This window comes from Grammomys surdaster, unplaced genomic scaffold, assembly GCF_004785775.1.
Source record: "Grammomys surdaster isolate TR1022 unplaced genomic scaffold, NIH_TR_1.0 99, whole genome shotgun sequence".
In the NCBI taxonomy this organism is placed as follows: domain Eukaryota; kingdom Metazoa; phylum Chordata; class Mammalia; order Rodentia; family Muridae; genus Grammomys; species Grammomys surdaster.
In genome coordinates this window covers 10,705,640-10,727,293 of record NW_021604578.1, presented here as the reverse complement: position 1 = coordinate 10,727,293, position 21,654 = coordinate 10,705,640, and the positions used below count along the sequence as shown (strand labels likewise).

Genomic DNA, 21,654 nt, shown 5'->3' with positions numbered 1-21,654 from the left:
AGAAAAGACTGTAGTTAACATACACATGGAGAGCCGATTTAAGGTTTAGAAAATGCCAAGTTTTGAGAGTAGAGTAAGAGAAAGTAAGAGAAAATACTTTCAAATTTTAGAACCTTGCATTTTAAAAGAGATTAATTTATTTTACTTTTCTGTGTATAGATGCCATGCTCTAAGGAATAGAAGTTATAGATGGTTGTGTCTTGTTTCGTGGGAGCTGGGAATTAAACACTGGTCCTCCAGAAGAGCAGCCAGTGCTCTTAATCCCTGAGACATCTCTCCAGCCCTAGAGTTTTGTGTTTTCAGTGTTGGCCAGAAACCCTTTGTTGATGTTCTCTTTTGTGCATGACTTTTACTAAAATCGTTCTTGCTGAAAACATTTCTGTCTTCTCCCTGTTAAAGGCACTGTGGTCTTCTGACTACATGTATTCCTCTCTCTGCCACATTTCATGCTGGGTCCCTCCTGAATGTCTCTTCCTTGGCTTTAGGACATCTGACTTTTGTGGTTTGATTCCCATGTCGCTGTGCATTCTTCCTCAGCCTTCCCCATAGCTTTCTTTCCGTCTCTCCTGAGACTCCGAGGTCCTTAGCACTCAGACCTTAGCACTTACTGTCCACTTATCTATTTCTAGTAAACCCACTCCATGGCTTTTATAGTCATCGTGTATGCCATGGTGAGCCCCAAATCTTCATCTCTGGCTTGGATCTTACTCCTGATCCCAGATCCATACATCCATCTACCGGTGACAGTATCTCTGTCTCCAGGCACTGACGTGTAAGACGCTCTGAAGCCCAAGCCGTCTGTGTGTCTTTGACAAGCTTGCTCCCCACTCTCTCTTCCCGGTATAAATGATGTCATACACGTAACAACTTCTGAGTGATTTTTTTTTAACTTCTGCTTGTGTTTTGTTCTTCATGTTTGATTTCTTCCTTACTACATTTCAAATCAGCCTGCCCCTGTTAATGTCCTATTGCTGTCAAAGTGCTAAAGGTTTACTTTATAAATGTACTGTAGATAACAGCAGTATTTCTAAACTATTCCACAGAGCGTCACTTCTAAAAGTTGTATGATATTATTATATAGAGAGAGTATTGTACATATACTATACACACACACACACACACATATATATATACATATATACATATATATACATATACATATACATATACATATATATATATATATCCAGGGTTCCATGAACAAATAAGCTTGGAGAATACTACATACCAGCGCTCTCATCATATAAATCCATGCTAACACAGAGTACTAGAGACCATGGAGCAAGCATCCTATTTTACTCCACATTCCAGCATCCTCTCATGGCTTCGGGAGAGTCTGTACCTACTTGAATAGTTGTGTAGAGTTGTTGTTGTGTAGAAAGGTGTGCTTATGTAGACATAACAACAAACTCAAATCCTAAACATCTGGCATCGGTTTTTGAGTTGACTGTTTTGCTCCTTAGCTTGCTTTGCTTATTTGAGACAATGGCACCTGTTGGCATTTTTGAGTAAGGTCCACTTGAAGACAAAATGAGTCACCTTTATACTAACTAAAGCACGTGATGTCAACTGTTAATGTAACATGTCCAGCACTAAAAGAAAAGCTGAATGAGTGGACAGTCATGGGGTTCTAGTGAAGACGTTTGGGGTGAGAAGGTTTGCTGGTAATTGACTTTCTCATTAGTGGTTTGGATGAACAGGGATGCATGCTCCAGATCTTTCACTACTCATGAAGGGGATGCTTTGTGTGGAGCTGAGTCAGATGCTCCTGCAAGCTGCCCATAGCTGTTTTCTTCCATTTCACTCTGGGATCATGAGGTCACTTGGTCAAATTATGCCCCAAGTGCTTGAAATTATAGAATGAATCACAGTTTGTTTTTAATTGCAATTTTTGAATGCCGCAATCCTGTTAGCCTGGAGGCAGCAAGAACTGGATGAACTTATGTTTATGTGGTGGCAAGGGCATTACCTATTTTCTTTGGCTCAAAATATCATACTCGCTGGCTCACACTTTAGACACACTTTATTAGATATTGATGTGGTCCCTTTCAGTTTTGTGGTTCTGTGATATAGTGTCTGAGAAACTATGCCAGTTTTCTTTGGAAAGGAAAAAAATGAGTAAGTACCAGATATATATCATTTTTTAAATATAAAAGAATGTCCGAATGGAAAAAAATATATATTTGAGATGGGGTCTCATTTATCCCAGGTTGTCCTTGAACTCCTGATCCCTTGCCTTCCCCTCCCAAGTGCTGTCATTACAGCATGCAGTACCATGCTCATGGAAAATGGAAATGTTCTGACTGTTGAGAGTGGTCACAGATGGTAGAGCCTCACTTGCCACCCTTTCCTCCATATCTGCTTATACCCACTGCTTAGAACTTGGAGCAATTATATATCTGAGGCCAGGGTGCCAGTCCTGTGGGGATCTGGTGACAGCTCCCCTGGGTTGCTGTTATCTTGTTTTGTGTCATTATGTGACAGAAAGATAGCAAAAGAGCTTCCTTTGTATGCCACTAATTCTATTCTTGAGAAGCTCTTGCGTCCATTACATCAGGTGCCAGGATTTCAGCACATGGATTTTATTTATTTTGATTTATTATTTTTGAGACCGGCTGATGTACGGCTGTGGATGACTCTGAACTTCTGGTTTGCCCATCTCCATTTCCCAGGTGCTGGGATTCTTTGTGTTTAGTATTACACCAGGCTTAACATATGCATTCGGAGAGGGTACAGCGTTCAGTCCGTGACACAGTTCCTTCAGAATGGCTTCTCCAGAGACTCCCCTTCAAGTTCTGCTGACTGATACCTCTTACCCTTTGAGACTTAAAGGAGATGACAACTCCATTGTTTTTAGCTCAGGGGAGTCTCACTGTTTCTAGGGGTTTCTCCTGTCACCCCTCCTAAAGATGCTTGTGATCTTTGCAATGGTGCGCTGTCAGCACTGAGATAAAGGTCGCTTCCTGTTATCTCTGGGCTAAGTGGTTGTTTACTTATCTGTTATCTTTCTCTTAGATCCAAGAGTTGAAGACTGGCTCCTCATGTCCTCACCTCTGCCACAAACCATCATCCTGGGGCTCTATGTCTATTTTGTTACATCTCTGGGACCAAAACTCATGGAGAACCGGAAGCCCTTTGAACTCAAGAAAGCGATGATAACGTACAATTTTTTCATAGTACTGTTTTCTGTGTATATGTGTTATGAGGCAAGTGTCTTCAGTATTCCTAATGGGAAGAGGTTGCCTTAGTCTTTTGTTATGTGTTTGTATGTTTTTGTTATGACTGTCAAGTACCCCTGTTTTGAGAATGGAGAAATTAAGAAACTAAGCGGTTGTTTACCGCAACAAAACAAAACCACCAAAATTGTTATGTCTAGATGAAATAAACCTGAGGATTTCAGGACAGTTTCCATCATGGATAGCGAGTGAAAAGAAAACAACATTTAGCTCAGAGATTTGCACATGAGAAACGTTGGTCTTGAGGAAACTCCTACGCAGAGAAAAGAAGTAATGAACTCAGAGTGATAGCTGGTTGGTAGAGAGCTGGTTCTGGAATGCATACAACTCCAGAGCTGGGTGCTGACTTGGCTGTTTAGGTTTTACAGGCTTTGAGGCCAAAAAGGGCGTAGACTTATTCCAAGTTGTAAGTGGTAAAGCCCTGTCCCTTGCTATAAGATGAATAGCAACCTTCCAGAACGCAGCAGAGATTGCACTTGTCACGTGTTTGTCACGTGTCTCCGCTGCCTCGAATCCCTGGCTCTCTAGGGTCCTTTGCTGTATTTCCAGCCTTGGCTGGCTTCCTCCTTCTGTTGGTTTTCCCTCTAGCATACTTGTGCTTGCTCATCCTGGGGGTCTGTGAGGAGTCCTGGTGGTCTTGCTGGCCACTGTGACACCCACCTCCTTCCTGCTGCACATTACGTGACTCTAGCTCCCCTCTGCTGCTGGCCACTTCTTCGTTTGTAGGACTAACCCACAGGTCACTGCTCTTTGTCCTTTCTAGACTATGGATGGGCTCCTCACATGTTCTGGGGGAGGAGGAGGAGGGAGAGAGAGAGAGAGAGAGAGAGAGAGAGAGAATATATATACACATGAGAGGGGTTAAGAACATGGTCGGAAGCAGGAGCCCAGGCTCCCTCTTCTTACCTGTAACTTGATATCCCTAGGCTTCATTTATCTTATGCTGTAATGACAGGATTGAGCCAGTTTTTTTCCTTTCGCGTCCTATTGTATTCTAGTTTTCTCAGGTTCTGTCTCTGACAGTTGTCCTTGTTTCCTATGACCCCAAATTATGTTTCTCAGGCTTGAAAAGAATCTAGTAGTAACCAGTTAGTTTTGGTTTCTGCTTTGTGAATTACAGCACAGAAGAGGGTTTAAAAAAAAAATCAGAATCAGAGAGTTCCTATCGTCACTAATACCTGAGTTGTAGTTTCAGGATATACTGCCTGCTGAACATGAACCACGAACTTTTTCTTTACTAGCTTAAAGCTAATAACTGCCATAGCCTCCGGAGATTATTGGTATGTTCTTAAAGTCAACACTAGGATAATGCTCGGCCCACTCTGTTTGGATAGAGACTTGATAATTCAGAGGTTATACACACTGGCCCCGCTCACGATGTGGTGCAAGATTTTGTCAGGGTTTCAGAGGAAATGCCTCTGCCAGGCGTGTTTGGCCAAATATAGGAGCGAGGAGAAAGTGAACCATGCCATAGTGAAGAATCCATCTGTCTTCTTGTGATTGACTTTGCTAGAAACATGGCACAAGTCAGACCCTAAAGAAGATGGAGCGAGTGAGGCCCACAGAGGGCCTAGACACACAATTTCTCTCATTTAGTACAGGCCTTTTTGGTGTCAGGGTAAGGTGACCAATTAGTCATCTACTTTAATTTAACCTGTTCTGGTGTTAAAGCAGTGGGTCTCAGCCTTCCTAATGCTGCCACCCTTTAATGCAGTTCTTCACGTAGTGGTGACTCCCAACCGTAAAATTATTTCATTGCTACTTCATAACTATAGTTTTGCTGCTGTTACGAATCATAATGTAAGATACCCGATATGCAGGCTATCTGATATTTGACCACTGTGAAAGGGTCATTCAATTCCCAAGGGAGTTGTGACCCACTGGCTGAGAACTGCTTGGCTAGTGTTATTTCTATCAGTTGAAGTGAGTCTGAGCATAGCAGAAAATGGCATAGTTCACTGACTTGGCGATTTTGAGAAACAGAATTCACTGTTTCTGTCACATTCCTTTGTTTCTTTGAAAAGATCTGTTGACTTGATTTCTAAGGCATTTTTTAAACCATGAAATGCATATCCTATACTGTTCTGAGTCTTAATGTTCAAGATCTCATGGCATCTCCAGAGCTTATGTTATGTTATATTGCACAGTAGGAGTGAGAACAGAGATGGGGTGCATTTTAAAAACCACCTCTTGTTCTTTCCCACTCCTTCCTTCTTTATACATATTTAAATATCATTTTGGCTGATCTCTGATGGCAGAGAACTGTTATCGAATCCCTTAGGGAGGCTAAGACAATAGAGTCATGAATTTGAGGCCAGCCTGGGCTACATAGTAAAACCCAGTCTCAAAAAAAAAAAAAATCAACATACAGAAGCCTCAATAAAGCCTTTAACTGTGTGTTCTTATATTAGAAAGTTATCACTTTAGCTAAATAGTGATGAAACTATAAATATAACATTTGCTTCAGAAGCTAAAAGTAGCATAAACCTTATAGTGAGAGAGATGTTCCAAGCCAGATGTTGGCAACTGCAGAGGAAGAAGTAACACTTGGCAAAGAAGAGAATGTTTTTGTAGCTACCCCAGGTCAGCCCAATTGTATGTATTAAAATCAAGTACTTGGCTTTCATTTGTAGCTGTTTTAAAAGCTTTTCCCACCATCAAACTAAAAGAATGTCACTAGGGCCTTGGAATTAGAATTCAGACTCACCAACAATAGGCTTTTATTTTTAACACCCGGAGAAGGTCATTTGGTGGGTGTGTTGGAATGACAGTCTGCCAGATTATACTCCAGTTAGTAACAAAAGCATTGTCTTCCCTTATTTGTCTTGTGAATTCAAAATACAGCTGGTATCAGACCTGTGTATGGTCTGTTTATATGTTAAAGGCAGAGAGGGTATCAGAGCCAAGCACTGCCCCTTCATGGATACTTGCCAGTCATGAGTAGGAAAAGCACAGTGCCCACGGTTACCCTGTTGGCGGGTTTTCGTTTGTGTAACACTTATTGACTAATTGGGAAGAGTTGAAATGTTCAGAAAATCCAGACTCAGAGCCAGGCACTGAAAGTACATGAACACACATACGTAATAGACATAGGCAATATTCGGTAACTAAACAGAATAAACCCTGGCTTTTGTTCTTCACTGTTTTAAAGGAATCCTTCCAAGAAGCGCACAAGTTAGTCAGAATACAGTTCGTATTAATGTTGTGTGTGCTTGTGGCTTTGAGAATGCCTGATGCTAAGCTTCTTCCCAAAGCATGTTTGGTTTGTCCTGGTTCTTGCTGCTTCATCCCCTGCACCGCCTGCTTACTCAGCTGGTCATGCACCAAGGTGCAGTCCAAACCGCCTCTTTAATATCCGTGTTTCTCTTCCAGTTTGTGATGTCTGGCTGGGGTACAGGTTACTCGTTTCGATGTGACCTTGTTGACTATTCTCAGTCGCCAAGAGCAATGAGGGTAAGTTTCTCTTTGGGAAAGTCTGTAGCTCAAAAATCATTGTGAAAATCTTTTGGCCTCTGCAATATTGGATATGAATCAGGTGAGTGAATGATTCAATAATAAGATTATGTGAGTTGGGAGGAAAAAATCTAAAATTACAAGAAAGAATGTAAGGAATCCAGGTGTGCAAGCTGACAGCTAGTACTGTTTGAACTTCTTGGGTTTCAAAACTTACCTGATCTCTAAAAGATGGAAAATAGAATTTTCATGAGATTTAGCAATTCCACTTCTGGCTGTATTCCTAAAATATTTGAAGTCTGGGATGTCAAGAGATATCTGTATACTCAAGATCACAACACGGTTATTTATGATGACCAAAATGTAGAAGCAACCAAAATGTTCATAGATGGTAAATGGCTAAACAAAATCACATACACACACGCACATGCACACATACACGCACACACACACATGTGTAGAATATTATTCAGCCTATAAAAGTTGCAACTTCTATGACTCTTGAGGACAATGTGCTAAGTAGTATATTCCAGTCACAAAAGGACAAACGCTACATGATTCAGCTTATATATGGTACCCAAAATCATTATGTGCAGAGGACAGAGATAGAAGGATGGTTGGGCTGGAAGAAGGGAATGGGAAATTAATTTTGAATGAGTATAGATTTTCACTTTTTCAAGTCGGAGGAGTTTTGCGGATGGATATGTAATGGTTATAGAGGGATGTGGATAAATGAAAGCCACAAAAGTGTACCTTTAAAAAAGTGGGTAGGATGGTAAATTTTGTTATGTGGGGGTTTTGTTGGTTTATGTTTGTTTTGTTTTGTTTTGTTTTTCGAGACAGGGTTTCTCAGTATAATAGCTCTGGATATCCTGGACTCACTTTGTAGACCAAACTGGCTTCAAACTCAAAGAGATCTATCTGCCTCTGCCTCCCCAGTGCTGGGATTAAAGACGTACACTACCATGATCGGCCTTTGTGTGTGTGTGTGTGTGTGTGTGTGTGTGCTATGTGTTTTTAAAACCATTTTTTAAAAAAGTAAATGTTTCTTTCCTATAAAATACTGAATAAATAAATCCTTATCTGTGTTTATCTCCACAGATGGTGCACACCTGCTGGCTTTATTACTTCTCCAAATTTATTGAGCTGTTAGACACTGTGAGTATGCAACCCACACATTTAGTAACTGCTTGATGTCTCACGGAAGCAATAAACTGCTAATGCAGTTGTCGAATAGCGAATACCTTTGCTTATCTCTTCTCCCCCCCACCCCCACCCCCGCTTGCCTGCTGTCATCCCCCATTTCCTTTAATTGTCTGGGCTTTTAGAAAAATCTACTTGCCAGCATTTCACAACCTCTGACTGCATTTTGAAAAAACCATATGTGTAGGTATCTCCTGATGAAGATAAACAGGTAACTGCCACTTACTCTACAGATCTGTGTGCCTCGAAACAGATGATGTCAGTTCTTTATGAAGCGGTTCACAAAGCAAAGAGCAGACATCGTTACCTTTGGTTCTTTGTACCTAAACACAGTGTCAAAGTACTCCTGTGAGACACTTAAGCGAATCACAGTTCATAAACTCATAGCAAATGTGATGCTATCTGAGGGTTGTCAGTAATTGGGGGAAACACACACATCATCCTGAAGCCTGAGCTTTCTGGACCCTCGTTCTCCCTGCTTTGCATCCTGGGGAGGGCCAGCTGGGCTCTCTGAAAGCCTAAAGCTAAGAGCCTTAACTACTTGCTGGCCAAGATGCTGGTTTTTCTGACGAGTGTGTCTGGAGCACACAGCACCACACTGTAATATTAACATGCTTCTCTCTAAGTTCACTCTAATCACATAATGTTAGGTTGAAAAGGGACCTGGGAAAGGTTTAGAATCCAGGGCTTCTCAAATTTTAGCATGCATTAAAAACACCTAGAAGAATCCCAGGAGGTTGAGGTGGACCCCAAGTGTGAGCCCAATCTGGGCTACAAAACAGTAGCATGTCTTTAAAAAGGAGAGAAGATGGAAAAACGAACAAAGAAACAACAGAACAAAACACGGAGGGCTTGTTAAAGCACAGATGATGCCTGAACTCCCGTGGTCACTGATTCTCAACTTTCCTAACCCTTTAATACAGTTCTTCAAGTTGTGGTGACCTCCAACCATAACATAATTTTCCTTGCTACTTCATAACTGTCAGTTTTCCACTGTGACAAATCTTAATGGACATACCCATGTTTTCTGATGGTCTTAGGCAACTCCCAAAGGGTTCATGACCTACAGGTTGAGAACCACTTCCCTCGTGCTTTGGATTCAGTTGGTCCTTGGTGAAGTGCAGGAATTCCTTTTTCTGACACTCTCTCATGTCGTTAATGTTGCTTATTTTTATTCGGGAACTGCACGTCGAGAAGCTGCTTGCCATAAACTCAGCATCCACGGTGCATTACAATTACGTGCAGTCGGAATGGAACCGTACACACATTCCCCACCTCTTGAGATTTGACGCCTGACAGACAGGAGTAGAGACCACACTTGTGTGTTTTTAAACTATTTGTTCACATTGTAACATGCAGCCAGGTTTGGGAAACCATTGATTTAGCTCAGAACCCTTACTAGGGGATGGGGGTGGGGGACGACCGATGTTAAGTGGCCTACCCAGAGACAGTTGCGGTAGGACCCCTGTTGCAAGTTTATGGTCCTGCTGCTACACCAGGCTGCGTTATTCTGTGTGGATAAGCAAATGCGCGTGGCTTCATCGGCTCTGCTTTGCATATTCTCAGTAGCAACTTCCATAAGGAAATTGTTTCTGCTGTGTGTCCTTGCCGAATTTCCCTTACACAGTAATGCTTTGTGTTATGCCCTGAATTTGGAAGCCTAACTTAACTCTGGCATTGTGAAGTTTTCTGTTAGCACATTCTTTGAACAGCGCTCCCACCCCACCCCCCAACTCTGCTCTTAGCAAGCTAATAACGGGCATGCGCAGTCGCGATGGTACATTTGCTACCGTTCTCATTTTTCTTACGCAGCTTCGCTTTCTTGTCTGCAATATTTTTCAGATGAACTCTTCAGGCGTTTCATCATTTGTTTTTCTTTGGTAATACATCCTTAGGCTTTTTGTTTTGTTTTGTTTTGTTTTCCCAAGTCGGCTTTTAGTTTGCCTAATCCCTTATCCAAACTGGGAGGATGTGTTGGAGAGCAATGTAGATTGAAATAATTTCAGTCATAAGAGTTACGAACTTCAGGCTGACACATATTTCAAAATCTAACGAGTTCTTTTTTTAGTTAATACTATTATTTATCAATAGCACTTCCTTCAAGCTGTGCTCTGGAGTACCAGCTCCTCTCAGCACACCTTAAGAGCAGCCGCTGGGAGCAAATTGTGAAACTGTTTCCGTTTTGCTGCTTCTTTTTTTAACACTCAATAAATTAATGCATGGGTTTTCCGAACTTGACTTTCTTTAAACTATTTCAGATCTTTTTTGTTCTGCGTAAGAAAAATAGCCAAGTGACTTTCCTTCATGTCTTCCATCATACGATTATGCCATGGACCTGGTGGTTTGGAGTCAAGTTTGCTGCAGGTAGGAAAGGGAGAGCCGGGGTCATGTGATCTATAGATGGCGACATTCCCAGATTCATGCGATCTACATATGATGACATTTTCACATGCTATCAATACAAATTTTGTTCTTAGGTATACTTTATGAGATTTTTTTTTTAATTCAAAGAGCCACTTTGGTTAAAAAAAATTTGAAGTAATCACCTGAAACAGAAGCAAAGGACTCTCTTAGTTTAGACTCCACACGCCAGCTTTTCTGACATGAAGACTTTAGAGCGAGACCTTCTCTACATATTCTTTAGTTTCGTTCAGGGTTTATTGTTTCTCTATAGTGAGTTCTAGTGCATGCTTTCAATTAAATAGGTAATAAACAAATAAATAAAATATCCAAAGCCTTGGATTCATAGATATCTTACTTAAATGACATTCCTAGTTTGTTCACAGAAAGTCAGAATGTTATCTCCAGGTCTGTTTTGTCTGCAGGTTCCCAATACCTGACACTCCCTGCCTTTTTAGTCCATTCTGTGTCGCCCTCAGATTACTAGAGGCTGGTGACTTTACGAAGCAGAGACTTCTGCATAACTTAACTTATGGTTTTGGAGGCTGAAAGGTTAATATTGGGCAGTGCCATCTGTTTGGCCTCTGGGCAGGTCTAGCAGTGTAATATGGCATCATAGCAGAAACAGGGAAGAAAAGGAGCAAAGAAAGGAGGGGAGAAACCGAAGGAACAGAGAAAGCAACCAGGGAGGCATAGCAAGACACAAAAGACTTATGGGAAAGTTCCCATTTAATCACCTCTCACGGGGATCCACCTCTTAAGGAGCCCACTACCCCTATCAGTCCAGTTGCTTTGGAGACAAAACTTTTAACACATAGGTGAACATTCTAGAATAAACCACATCACAGGTGTGGTACACAATACCACAGCAACTTTAAAGATGAGTCAGATCACAATTACTCAACTTCCCAAAGGAGTCTACCAAAGGAGATGACATTTCTTTCATTTTTTTTTTGTTTTTTTGGTTTTTTTGGATCGAGATAGTTTTAATCAAAAGCTTGGCCACAAGATTCTATTTCATTTGGTTTTCTATCTCTGAACACCCAGAATTAGAAAAATTAGGCAGTAATTTTATTCATTCATAAAGCTTGAAGTAAACAAAGCCTTTGAGCGAGTATTTCTCGGTCAGCAAACTTTGCTGCAAGAATTATTTATTCTACTTTCTTGATGTCAGGAAGTCACAGATAGCCACCGTATTTAACCTTTATGGTTTTGACTGAGTTTCTTATTGTTTGTTTTCTCTCAAATGCATACTGGGCCACTCAGGTCTCCTAAGTGAAATGTTCTAATGTTTTACTTATATTGATGAAAAACTGGAAAATGTTTCAACGCACACCCATAGGGTGGTTATGATTTCTGTGTGTTTAAAGGCAGGAAAATAAAGTGATGCCGAGAAGCCTCAGTGTGGTCTTCCCCACTAAGCACCGTGACTGCTAATTACCAGACAAAAATGGCGACTTTGCTATTTATTAGGCTAGGAAAAGTGTTCTCAAACCCTTTAGCTTACATCTGTTTCTTGTATAACACCAGAATATAGTTGGGCTTCCACATCTGTGAGCCCTGCATCCATGGATTTAATGAACCATAGATCAAAACCAAAAAGGAAAACCTGCCCCTGTACTAAGTCATGTACCAATATTTTCCCTGTGATTATTCCCTAAGCAACATAGAACAGAACTGCTTCCATTACATGCACAGAGTTTTCTGGTATAAAACATATGGGGGGGGGTATGTGCACAGGTGATATGCATATAATTGACCATTTTTTGTAAGGAGATTCAAATATCCACAGGCGGTAGTAGACCCGCCTCCCATTAGGGAGTTTTGAAACCTCCCTTCCATGCTGTTCTTTGGAAGAATAGACTGGAAAGCAACGCTCCAAAATACACACAGATGATTTGAAGATACCGAAACCAACATGTTTACCTTGGCTTCTTTACTCTTTTCAGTGGTCTGTCATCTTTCTGTATTAAGTATGTGGTAATTCCACTATGGGAAACATACATTTTATTAAAAAATGGAACTGAGTGGTTTCCCCACCTTTGTTTGAATCCATTGGTGATCTAGCTTCCTTTTCAAAGCAAGTAATCATTTTAAGAAATGCAGATTCAAAGAAGAATCTACCTCAGATTTGAAACGTCCATGTCTATGGTTATCAAACATTTATCATAGTGGTTTCTACTCATGCTTTAATTCTTATTTCCTTAAAAAAAAAAAAAGAAAAAAAATGGTCAAGGTAAGAAAAGAATGTTTTGTGTCTCTGGTATGTTCTGTGAGCTGCCAGGCCTGCTCTGTCTTAGGTGTGGGATTCTATTCAACATGCCCACATCTCTTGCATTGCTTTCCAACAGCAGGCCCAGCAACGGGATTTGTTTCCAGAAGTGTGGTTTGGCAAGGGCTAAGCTCCTAGAACAAGCATGTCTGTTTAAGCCAGTCTTTGCAAACACTAGAGCCCAGATGATCTCTATTGTCTGGTTTCCTGTTGCATCCTGTGCCTCCTTATGGGGTAATAGCAATGGAGCTTTTCCTTTGAATAAGAGAAGAATATTTTCATATTAGGTTTTTCTATTAATTCTGTAAATACCCTCACTGAGAAATGTAGAGAACTGTCATAATTACCCAGGTGCTTCTTTTCTTTTCTCCAAACCAAAAGATAATATATCAAAAGGTAATATGTGAGGGATGGACTTGTATCTCATCCTGAGATGCTTTCTTTTCAGGCCCCTTCTTGTAAAGAAAGCTTTGCTTCATTTGAAAGGCCTTCCAAAGAGTAAAGCAGAAAGCATGACTGATTAAAATGTGCTTGCTTTACAAGCAAACTCACTAGAGGAATATGTCAAAAGGCAATTGGTAGAGAAAATAAGCAAGCTAATTTCATTTGGCAGCTTCGTTTGCTCAGTGATTCTTTAACACAATCTTCTTAGCAACAGTCATACTAACGCCATACAGGATCCTCAGGTTAGGACATCGAGAGCAGTGGTTCTCAACCTTTCTAATGCTGCGACCCTTTAACACAGATCCTCAGGTTGTGCTGGAATTATTTTCATAAATAATTCATAAAATCATTTTTGTTTGCTACCTCATAACTAATTTTGCTACTGTGACCATTACTATGGGTCATAATGTAAATGTCTGATATCCAGGATGGTCTTAGGCAACCATGTAAAAGGGTTGGTAACCCCCATGGGCTTTTGACCCACAGGTTGAGAACCACTTATTTAAATGACAAGGGTAATGTAGAGAAAATGGCTTCTTAGTGAACAAGGCTCTGATACAGGCCCTTATGAAAATTGAGCTGCACTTCCTGTCTGCGTTCTCACTGGGCACAAGGGAACATGCACAGTTGTCCCTTACCCTTACCCTTCCAGGAATCAGCCTGATTCTTGAGCTATTATAGGAACAGGGAGCTACTCAATTTTTTAGTTATCCTAAAAAGGATGTCCCCCATCTTATAATTTATTTATATTTGTTGGGGGTGGTGGTGGAAAGATTAATCCAAGTATAAACAATAAAAGATGAAAGGGTAGTAACATGCTTCATTAATGGTATTGCTTCTGAAATTTGTAATAATTAAGGAATTAACTGCGATTTGATTAAAATCTATAAAGTAAAGGCTAGCATGAGGCTTTGGCTGAGTAGGACCTAATTATTTAAAGTGTGTTCTTTGACGGGAATACTTTAGCAATTACAATATCTAGAAACATTCAGAATCACCACAATTATGAAGAGTTATTTTAGAATAATGGCTCAGTTGGCAAAGTCGCTTGCCTCCAAGGCCAAGGCTGATGACCCAAGTTGGATTCCCAGAAAACCATGTGATAGAAGGAGAGAAGCAACTGCCGACTGTTGTCCTCTGACTTCCACATGTGTGCGGGGGCACACAAGTACATACATGCAAATTCATGCTCACCTCCCCACCCTACAAATGAATTTACGTAAAATAATTAATTCATTCTACTTTGCACCTGTTCTGCCTTAGGTTATTTCTGGAATCAAAGTGTTCTAGAATTAAGGAGATGACTTTTGAGTTTTATAGGGTTTGTTTTATTTTTGTAGAAAAACTTAAATCCTAGGTCAATACCTTGCATAAAGCAGATTTCTCTAAGTTGAGCATCTTAGGACAGAAACCCTTCCACCAACAACTGTTATGGCTGAAGGCAACTGAAATGACCTTTTCTTACATTCTCGAGTCTTGTGCTTCTTCTCCTAATTAAAGATGGCAAAATTAAAAGAGTAAGCATAATCAAATAGGAGTAGGATGATAAAAAGCAGGCTTAATAGCCGATCACTATTTATTTTGAAATCACAGTAATTGATTAGAGCAGACTTAGCATAGCTTCCTAATGACTTCCAGTGCTTTCCCGACAGAGCGTTTGCTGCATTAAAAATATCTAAAGCACTGGATTGAGAGTGTGGGGGTGTAATTTGATTCCACACAGTGATTATGTTGGTAGCTTTACACATGAGAGGCCACATTGGAAGCAACCCAGCTGTCTTTCAACAGGAGAATGGATAAATATTGGTGCATTTATATGACATGAAGCTGAACGACAGGAAAAAGACAAATTATTAGTGTATACACCGACATGCAAGGAACTCAAAGATACCGTGTTGTATGAAAAGGAAGGAGGGATAAAAGAGTCCATGCCATGTGGCCCCATCTCTGTGAAATGGATTAACAGGCAAAATTAAGAGTTGATGATGGAACTCGGCTAAAGGTCACCTTGGAGGGATGTATTCATGCAGCAGTAGGAGGAGGCCTTGGTGGTGTTGAGTATTCGTTATCTTTATTTTGGTGGTGGTTATGGAAATTGGTAGGTTTTGAGCATGTGAAGCATCTTAACTTATGCATTTAAGATCAATGTCATTTGTTCACCTTATAACTCTTAACCTTGACTAAAAACACATTTTGATTGTTGGCAAGCAATGTAGCATATTTAAGAGGTTGATCTAGTTTGTTTAAACTCAAATCACAGTCACATTTTAAGCTTAAAGCATACGAAAAAATGACAGGCTAATTTATTTTGTAAGATTTATGGTTGGCATTTTGCTAACATTTTACTGAACTCCTAGTTTGAGGGCTGTTTCACAGAACTGATATTTCTTATGTATTTTTCTTCTTCCTACTAAAATGAGAGAAAGAGATGGTACCAAAACCTTAGGACAAATATGTGTGGTTTTAAGAGACGAGAGGTGGTTTTACAATAACTTCTTTTCTCTCAGGTGGTTTGGGAACTTTCCATGCCTTTTTAAATACAGCTGTGCACGTGGTCATGTACTCCTACTATGGACTGTGTGCAATGGGACCAGCCTACCAGAAGTATTTATGGTGGAAAAAACATTTGACATCTTTGCAGCTTGTGAGTAACCAGTTTTCTTTAAATATGAAACAAAACTGTGATCACAGTCACGTGTCTGACTGTCTGTCTGTGAGTTAGGAGTCTAGAAGAACCCAGAGCAGTCTGTATATATAACACCTGTCCTCTAGAAGGGATGCTGGTTTTGTTGATCTTTGAACTTTATGAGAAACTATGTCGGCTAAAAAGAAAATAGATTTGGTAGCTCAGATTCTCAAATGATTAAGCCAGCGTCTTTATCTTCACAATGATCTGAGACAAAAAAAGAACCCAGAAAACAAAAAAAGTTTGTAATCAAAATGATATCAAAGTTATATGACCATAGCATAAAACAGAGTAATACTGAAGTACAAGTTAGAAAGTTCACATTCAGAATCAACATTGAAGGACCGTAATGTGGAAGGAATTGAGGGCGTTTCTGTGTGCTTACCTGGTTAGTCCTAACTTTGGTCAGTTTGTCTTTCTACTCCTAAGTAAATATTGTTGAGAGAATTCCAGGTATGAAGTAACATAAGACAGGTGGACTATGCAGAGTGGATATTTGCTTCCAGGTCAGCCATGCTTGAAGGACTGGAAGGTATAGTTTAGGCCAAAAAAATATCTCCTAAGAATCTAAAAATATACATGTGATTTAAAAAAAAAACTGGGTGAAAAAATGACCTGTTTTAGTTTTATTACCCTCTATTAGAATAATTCTACAATCTTCATATTTCCTGAGTTGAAGTATAATGTAAATTGGGTGCCAGTGAGATCAAGGAGAAAGTGGGACTAAGGCATAGCTTGCCTGCTGGGGACTCACCAAGTAACACTGGATGTAGGCCTATAAGCGGCTCTCCCCCAAGAGAGAGACTGGTGCATTGGCCTCTCAGGACCCTCAGGGAAGACCAGAGGAGCTCCTGCCCACCAGCTGTTGTATCTGCAATTGGCAACAGTCCCAAAGACCAACGGAGAGGAAGCCCGGAAATGAATACTTTAATTCATATGTTTGTTTTCCTCTTACTCTGGAATACTGTGAAGTCAAGGCTTTTATCCTCCATTGCTGCTTTCCCTTAATGTATGGTTCTCATTGTGCAGTAATATGTGCTTGCTGTAGAGAAATTAAAATACCCGAGGAAGGAAAATAAACTGGGCTGCGGTGCAGCTTACTGTAAGAGAGTTTTCTTAGTTCCGAGTACCATATAAATGAAAAATAAATCAATCAATAAAAACACCCCTCTCTCTGGGGTAATAGTTATTCTTTTTGTTTTCATTCAGCTTTTCCCCTTACACTTGTGTATGCATGTACAATATGCTTCATATTACTGCATACATAATCTTATTTTATTAGTTTATTTTCATCTAACAAATGTTGACACTTTTTAAATGAAGTGAGCCAGGTATACTTGTGCACACCAGCAGAGCCAACCTTTGGGAAGCCGAAACAGGAGGATCAGGAGTTGAAGGTCATGCACAGCTACGTAACAAGAATGAAGCCAGCCAGTACCACATAGGACTTTGTTTCAGAAAACAAAAGACTTTCAATACAGTGGAAAGATGTGTACATAAAAACGAAGGCTAGACATCTGTTTGCCACCTTTCTCAAGCACTCCTGTGTGCAGAGGACTCTGCTTCACCTTTCCAAGGTTTCATCATCCCCTTGCAAAATGAAGGGAGTCGGTGCAGCTGCTGGACAGGGCAGCCATGGTTGTTCATTAGGTTATTGTAGTGAAAGATGACACTAATAATACTCATATTATAAGACATAATGTAAAGATTCAATCATAGATACTGTTTCTTTTTTTTTTTTTTTAAACTTTATTTATTTATTTATTATATGTAAGTACACTGTAGCTGTCTTCAGACACCCATATGAGGGAATCAGAGCTCTTTGTAGATGGTTGTGAGCCACCATGTGGTTGCTGGGATTTGAACTCATGACCTCTTGAAGAGCAGTCAGTGCTCTTAACCACTGAGCCATCTCTCCAGCCCTAGATACTGTTTCTTTATAAAGATTTTTCTAAAAGTTCCCCAGGATATAACTGACTTTAAATCAGGTATAAACAGGTCTGAAGTGGGAGGGGGCAGTGAGACGGTTTCCCACCAAACCTGATGACTTGGGTTTGACCTTTGAGACCCACACAGTGGAAGGATAGAACAACCCAGCGGGCACAGACATGCAATGGCTTATGTATATCTTCTCTCTACAAAACAAGTATCAAAGAAAGATACTAAGGAATGTCTAAACACTAACATAGAAATTCTCCTTATTATGAGCACAAAGACTCTTCCAGTCCACAGAGACTTTGAACATCCTTGGGAAGCCAACCAGTGTCCTCCCTCTCCTATGTCTTCTTGACAGCTAGGCCTTCTTCCTCTGTCTTTTTCTTTTCTTGGAGGTGAAATCTCACTGTGCTGCCCAGCTGATCTCAAATCATGAGCTTAAATGATTCTCCCACCTCGGCCTTTCAGGTAGCTGAGGTACAGGTGTGTCTCACCACACCCAACTCCTTCAAGGGACAGTTTGGATCTATGGTGATGAAACACTCGTAGCAGCTCTAAGGACATCTTTTGGCTCCATCAAAACTAAAAAGGCTCTAATTTGGACGGTAGTGTCTTCTAGAACTTACAATGCTTCGTCTCTGAGAACAAAATGTTGGAAATCAAGATTGCCCTGGAAAATTAAGTCACAGTGTAGTGATCCCCAAAACACTTCATCAGAACCAAGGACTACAGTCCTTGAGACTGCCCCCCCCTAAGAAAACAACCAATCAAATAAATAGCTGCTTGCTAGATGCCTGAGAAGGATGTATGTTACCACACAGTACCTTCCAGGTAACATTTATGTAGGATCTGCTGGGGTTGTGCAGTGTTAGCACCTAATATTGGTTCCAAACCCCCGTCTAAATTTGACACTGTACCTAACCTATTCTCACTCCTAGAGAGAACATATAGGAAGACATCCTGCCCTGCCTAGTAGTAACTTAGGTATGGCTGAAGAACTCATCAACCTGTGTTGGTCTTTTCATAGCTAATTTCTTTATCATTCTCCCATCTCTCAGGTCCAGTTTGTTCTTGTCACTGTCCACATAGGCCAGATCTTCTTCATGGAGGACTGTAATTACCAGTATCCAGTTTTCCTGTACATCATCATGAGTTACGGATGCATCTTCCTGGTGCTCTTTCTCCACTTTTGGTATCGTGCTTACACCAAGGGTCAGAGGTTGCCCAAAACTATAGAAAATGGGAATTGCAAAAGCAAGCGCCACTAAAACACAAACGCAGCCTGGATTTACAATGGAGACTGATGATACCTTGCCTTCCTTGACAATCAAGACATACTTGCCTATGCAGTGCATTTTGTATATTTTTCAAAACCAAGAGCTTGTATTTTTTATGATAAGTTATTTGGGTTTCTGATCTCTGAGAGTCCAAAGCTCCCACATAAGTCTTCTCAGGGGAAGAGTCTGGAACAGCCAGGAGGTTTCCTGTTGCCTTTCAAACCAATCAGAGGTCTTAATACATCTTGCTACATTGAGAGGAGGATATGAAGTGATATAGTGCTCTTCTAGGAACTCGAGAAATGATGAAAAATACAAGCTATTTTGAATATGAACAGAGGTCCACAGAGTACAATAGATTCCTCCTGCTTGGTGTGGAAACCCTTGATGCTGGGTTCTGTCTGTCACTCATCCCTTATACTCAGAAGACAATACATTCATTCTAGAGCTCAGTTCTAAAGTGCTAACACAGGTAAAGTCTATGTGGATTTTTGATAAGCTATCATTCTAAATTGTTAATGGTAAGTTAGAATGGTCTTCTGGGTCCTTGCCACAAGATCTGCCCACAAGACTTCCTCCCAACCCGTGTACAAGCTGTTAGAGGCAGTGATGCTTCCATATCTGCACTGATGCCTGTGACCCTAAGGTGAAGGTAACTTTATGTTGCAAAGAAGATCATTTGTGTCAACAGTTGAATGAATGCTTTGCTAATGATGATTCTACAATTAACTTGGTGCGTATCTGAAAAGAGGGATGTGTCAATTAAAAAAAAATATGCTATGGAATTCAGTGAGGAAAGGTATGATCTGTTGTAGTATAATGCCACTCTCTGATATGTCATGGTTTAAGGGATTGTTTTGCCAAAGTATGTATTGGCTAGATATCTAAGTGTTCATGTGATTGACTTACCTCAGATGCTTTTGAGTCACATATTAATTTTTGAATCTCTACTGTGCAAAAGGGCTTTTGAAGCAACTGGAGTTGGGCGGTGCAGAATATCAGAGGCAATATTTGGTTACATAAACAAGGGTTGTTAGATTTTGAGAGATAAAGACACTACATTATGATTGTGTATTATACATAGTGTTGCAGATACACTGCATGAAGAGCTATGTTCCAGAATCATAAATTAGCCAGGATTTCTATTTCTTCAGACTTATAAGCCATATTGTGAAGGGCTGAAATTCATGTGGCATCTCCCCCACACCTTTAAAAATGCTACTTTCTAAAATGTCCTTCTTCTTGCGGGTGAACCAGAACAACTTAGCAATACTTGGACATTTGTGAAGCTGTCAATGTTATTTCCTTTTCCTCTTTGAAGAACTATCTATGTGTGAACAACTTCAAAATCAGCACAGATGGCCTTGGTCATGTTCGCCACACAGTGTTGCTCACTTTTCTACAAAGCCAGAGTCCTCGTGGACTGTAAACTCTCGAGTTTTGCCTGCCCTCTCCTGATCCATTACTCTGTTTTCGAATTCACTCAGTTTATAAAGTTATTTGCCATCAAGTGGCCTTTAGTGACTCCACTTGCTTACAATGAAAAGCAGAGGATAATAGGAAGCTTTTCATACTTAAAAAAAAAAAAAGTAACAGACAAGCCAAGCTGAAGGGAGCAGCTGTGCTAGTCAGTCACTGTGAAGGTCTCAGGGATCCAAGTTTTCCTATCTTGACTCTGTGTGTCCAGCCTGGGTTAAGATCGGATGGAATGGTAGATGCTGTCTCATACACAAGCAATTCCCAAAGACTCAAGTAGGGCAAAGACCCAAAGGAACTGAAAGTAGAGAATAAGACAGGAGACTTTATTTATTTCCTCTCCTCTTCTACACACCTTCTTCTCCCCCCTCCAAGTATTTAACATATTTGATATGCCTACGGACTAAGAGCAACACTGTGACATACCACATTTTTAACTATATGAATGAAGGCAGGGAGGTGAAATGTTATATGGAAACAGATCAAAGTTCACAGTGTCCCCCACATAAGTATCCGTGGAGCAAATTGAGTGTCACTGGTTGTAGGATTTGTGTGGGCAGTGTTCAGTGTCGGTTAAGCAGAGTTTCTAATGGGGTTTCCCTACTTTTCAGGACTTTATTGCCTTTACATTAGCTTGCCTAATAAACAAACAGCTATTAAGTATAGTTTATTATAAAAGTTCTATGAGTCCTTGAGGTCCAATATATATATATATACATATATGTTATAAATACAAAATTTTAATTATCTATGGGGTATTAGGACTCTCTGTCTTCATACTTAATGAGAATTCTAATTTGAGTATACTACATTGTTTCATAGTTTGGGAAATTATGAGATTGTATCCCTTGGCTAGCTCTTATTTCTGTTCACTTTTTAATGACTGGAAGTTGTGAGAAGTTGGATTTGTTCTCTGTGCTATAATAAATCTGTGGTATCACATGGACGTGTGTGTTTCATTTTGGAATCTAGCTGCTTTTGCTTGCCTGTGTGAGTGGTTCTACATCTGAATATGCTCTTAGTCGAAGCACTTGGCACACTCATTATGTGCTTTCTGTATTCAGAATACTGTTCGGGATGTGAATGGTTCAAAATGCCCACTGGAACCACCTGCATCTTATCACCACAAAGATGGATGTTCAAACAGCACGGTACAGGTGCCCCAGGAGACCAAGTCCTGCCATTCACAAATTCAAAAAATACTATGAAAGCATTTGAAGGCAAGCGTATTACGTAAAATGTGTACCATTCAAAATGGTTAGTAGGTTAGTA

General features: G+C 40.3%; 1 protein-coding gene across 1 annotated transcript in view; it reads left to right on the top strand.

The window, feature by feature from the left end:
- Elovl7 (ELOVL fatty acid elongase 7) overlaps positions 1-21,326 on the top strand; it is a 72,245-nt gene extending 50,919 nt beyond the window's left edge. The window contains exons 3-8 of the mRNA XM_028784153.1: positions 3,016-3,206; positions 6,609-6,689; positions 7,791-7,847; positions 10,151-10,256; positions 15,516-15,652; positions 18,688-21,326. Coding sequence (XP_028639986.1) covers positions 3,016-3,206; positions 6,609-6,689; positions 7,791-7,847; positions 10,151-10,256; positions 15,516-15,652; positions 18,688-18,897 — 782 coding nt within the window. The 3' untranslated portion in view covers positions 18,898-21,326. The remainder of the gene's footprint in view (positions 1-3,015; positions 3,207-6,608; positions 6,690-7,790; positions 7,848-10,150; positions 10,257-15,515; positions 15,653-18,687) is intronic.
- Positions 21,327-21,654: the final 328 nt, after the last annotated feature.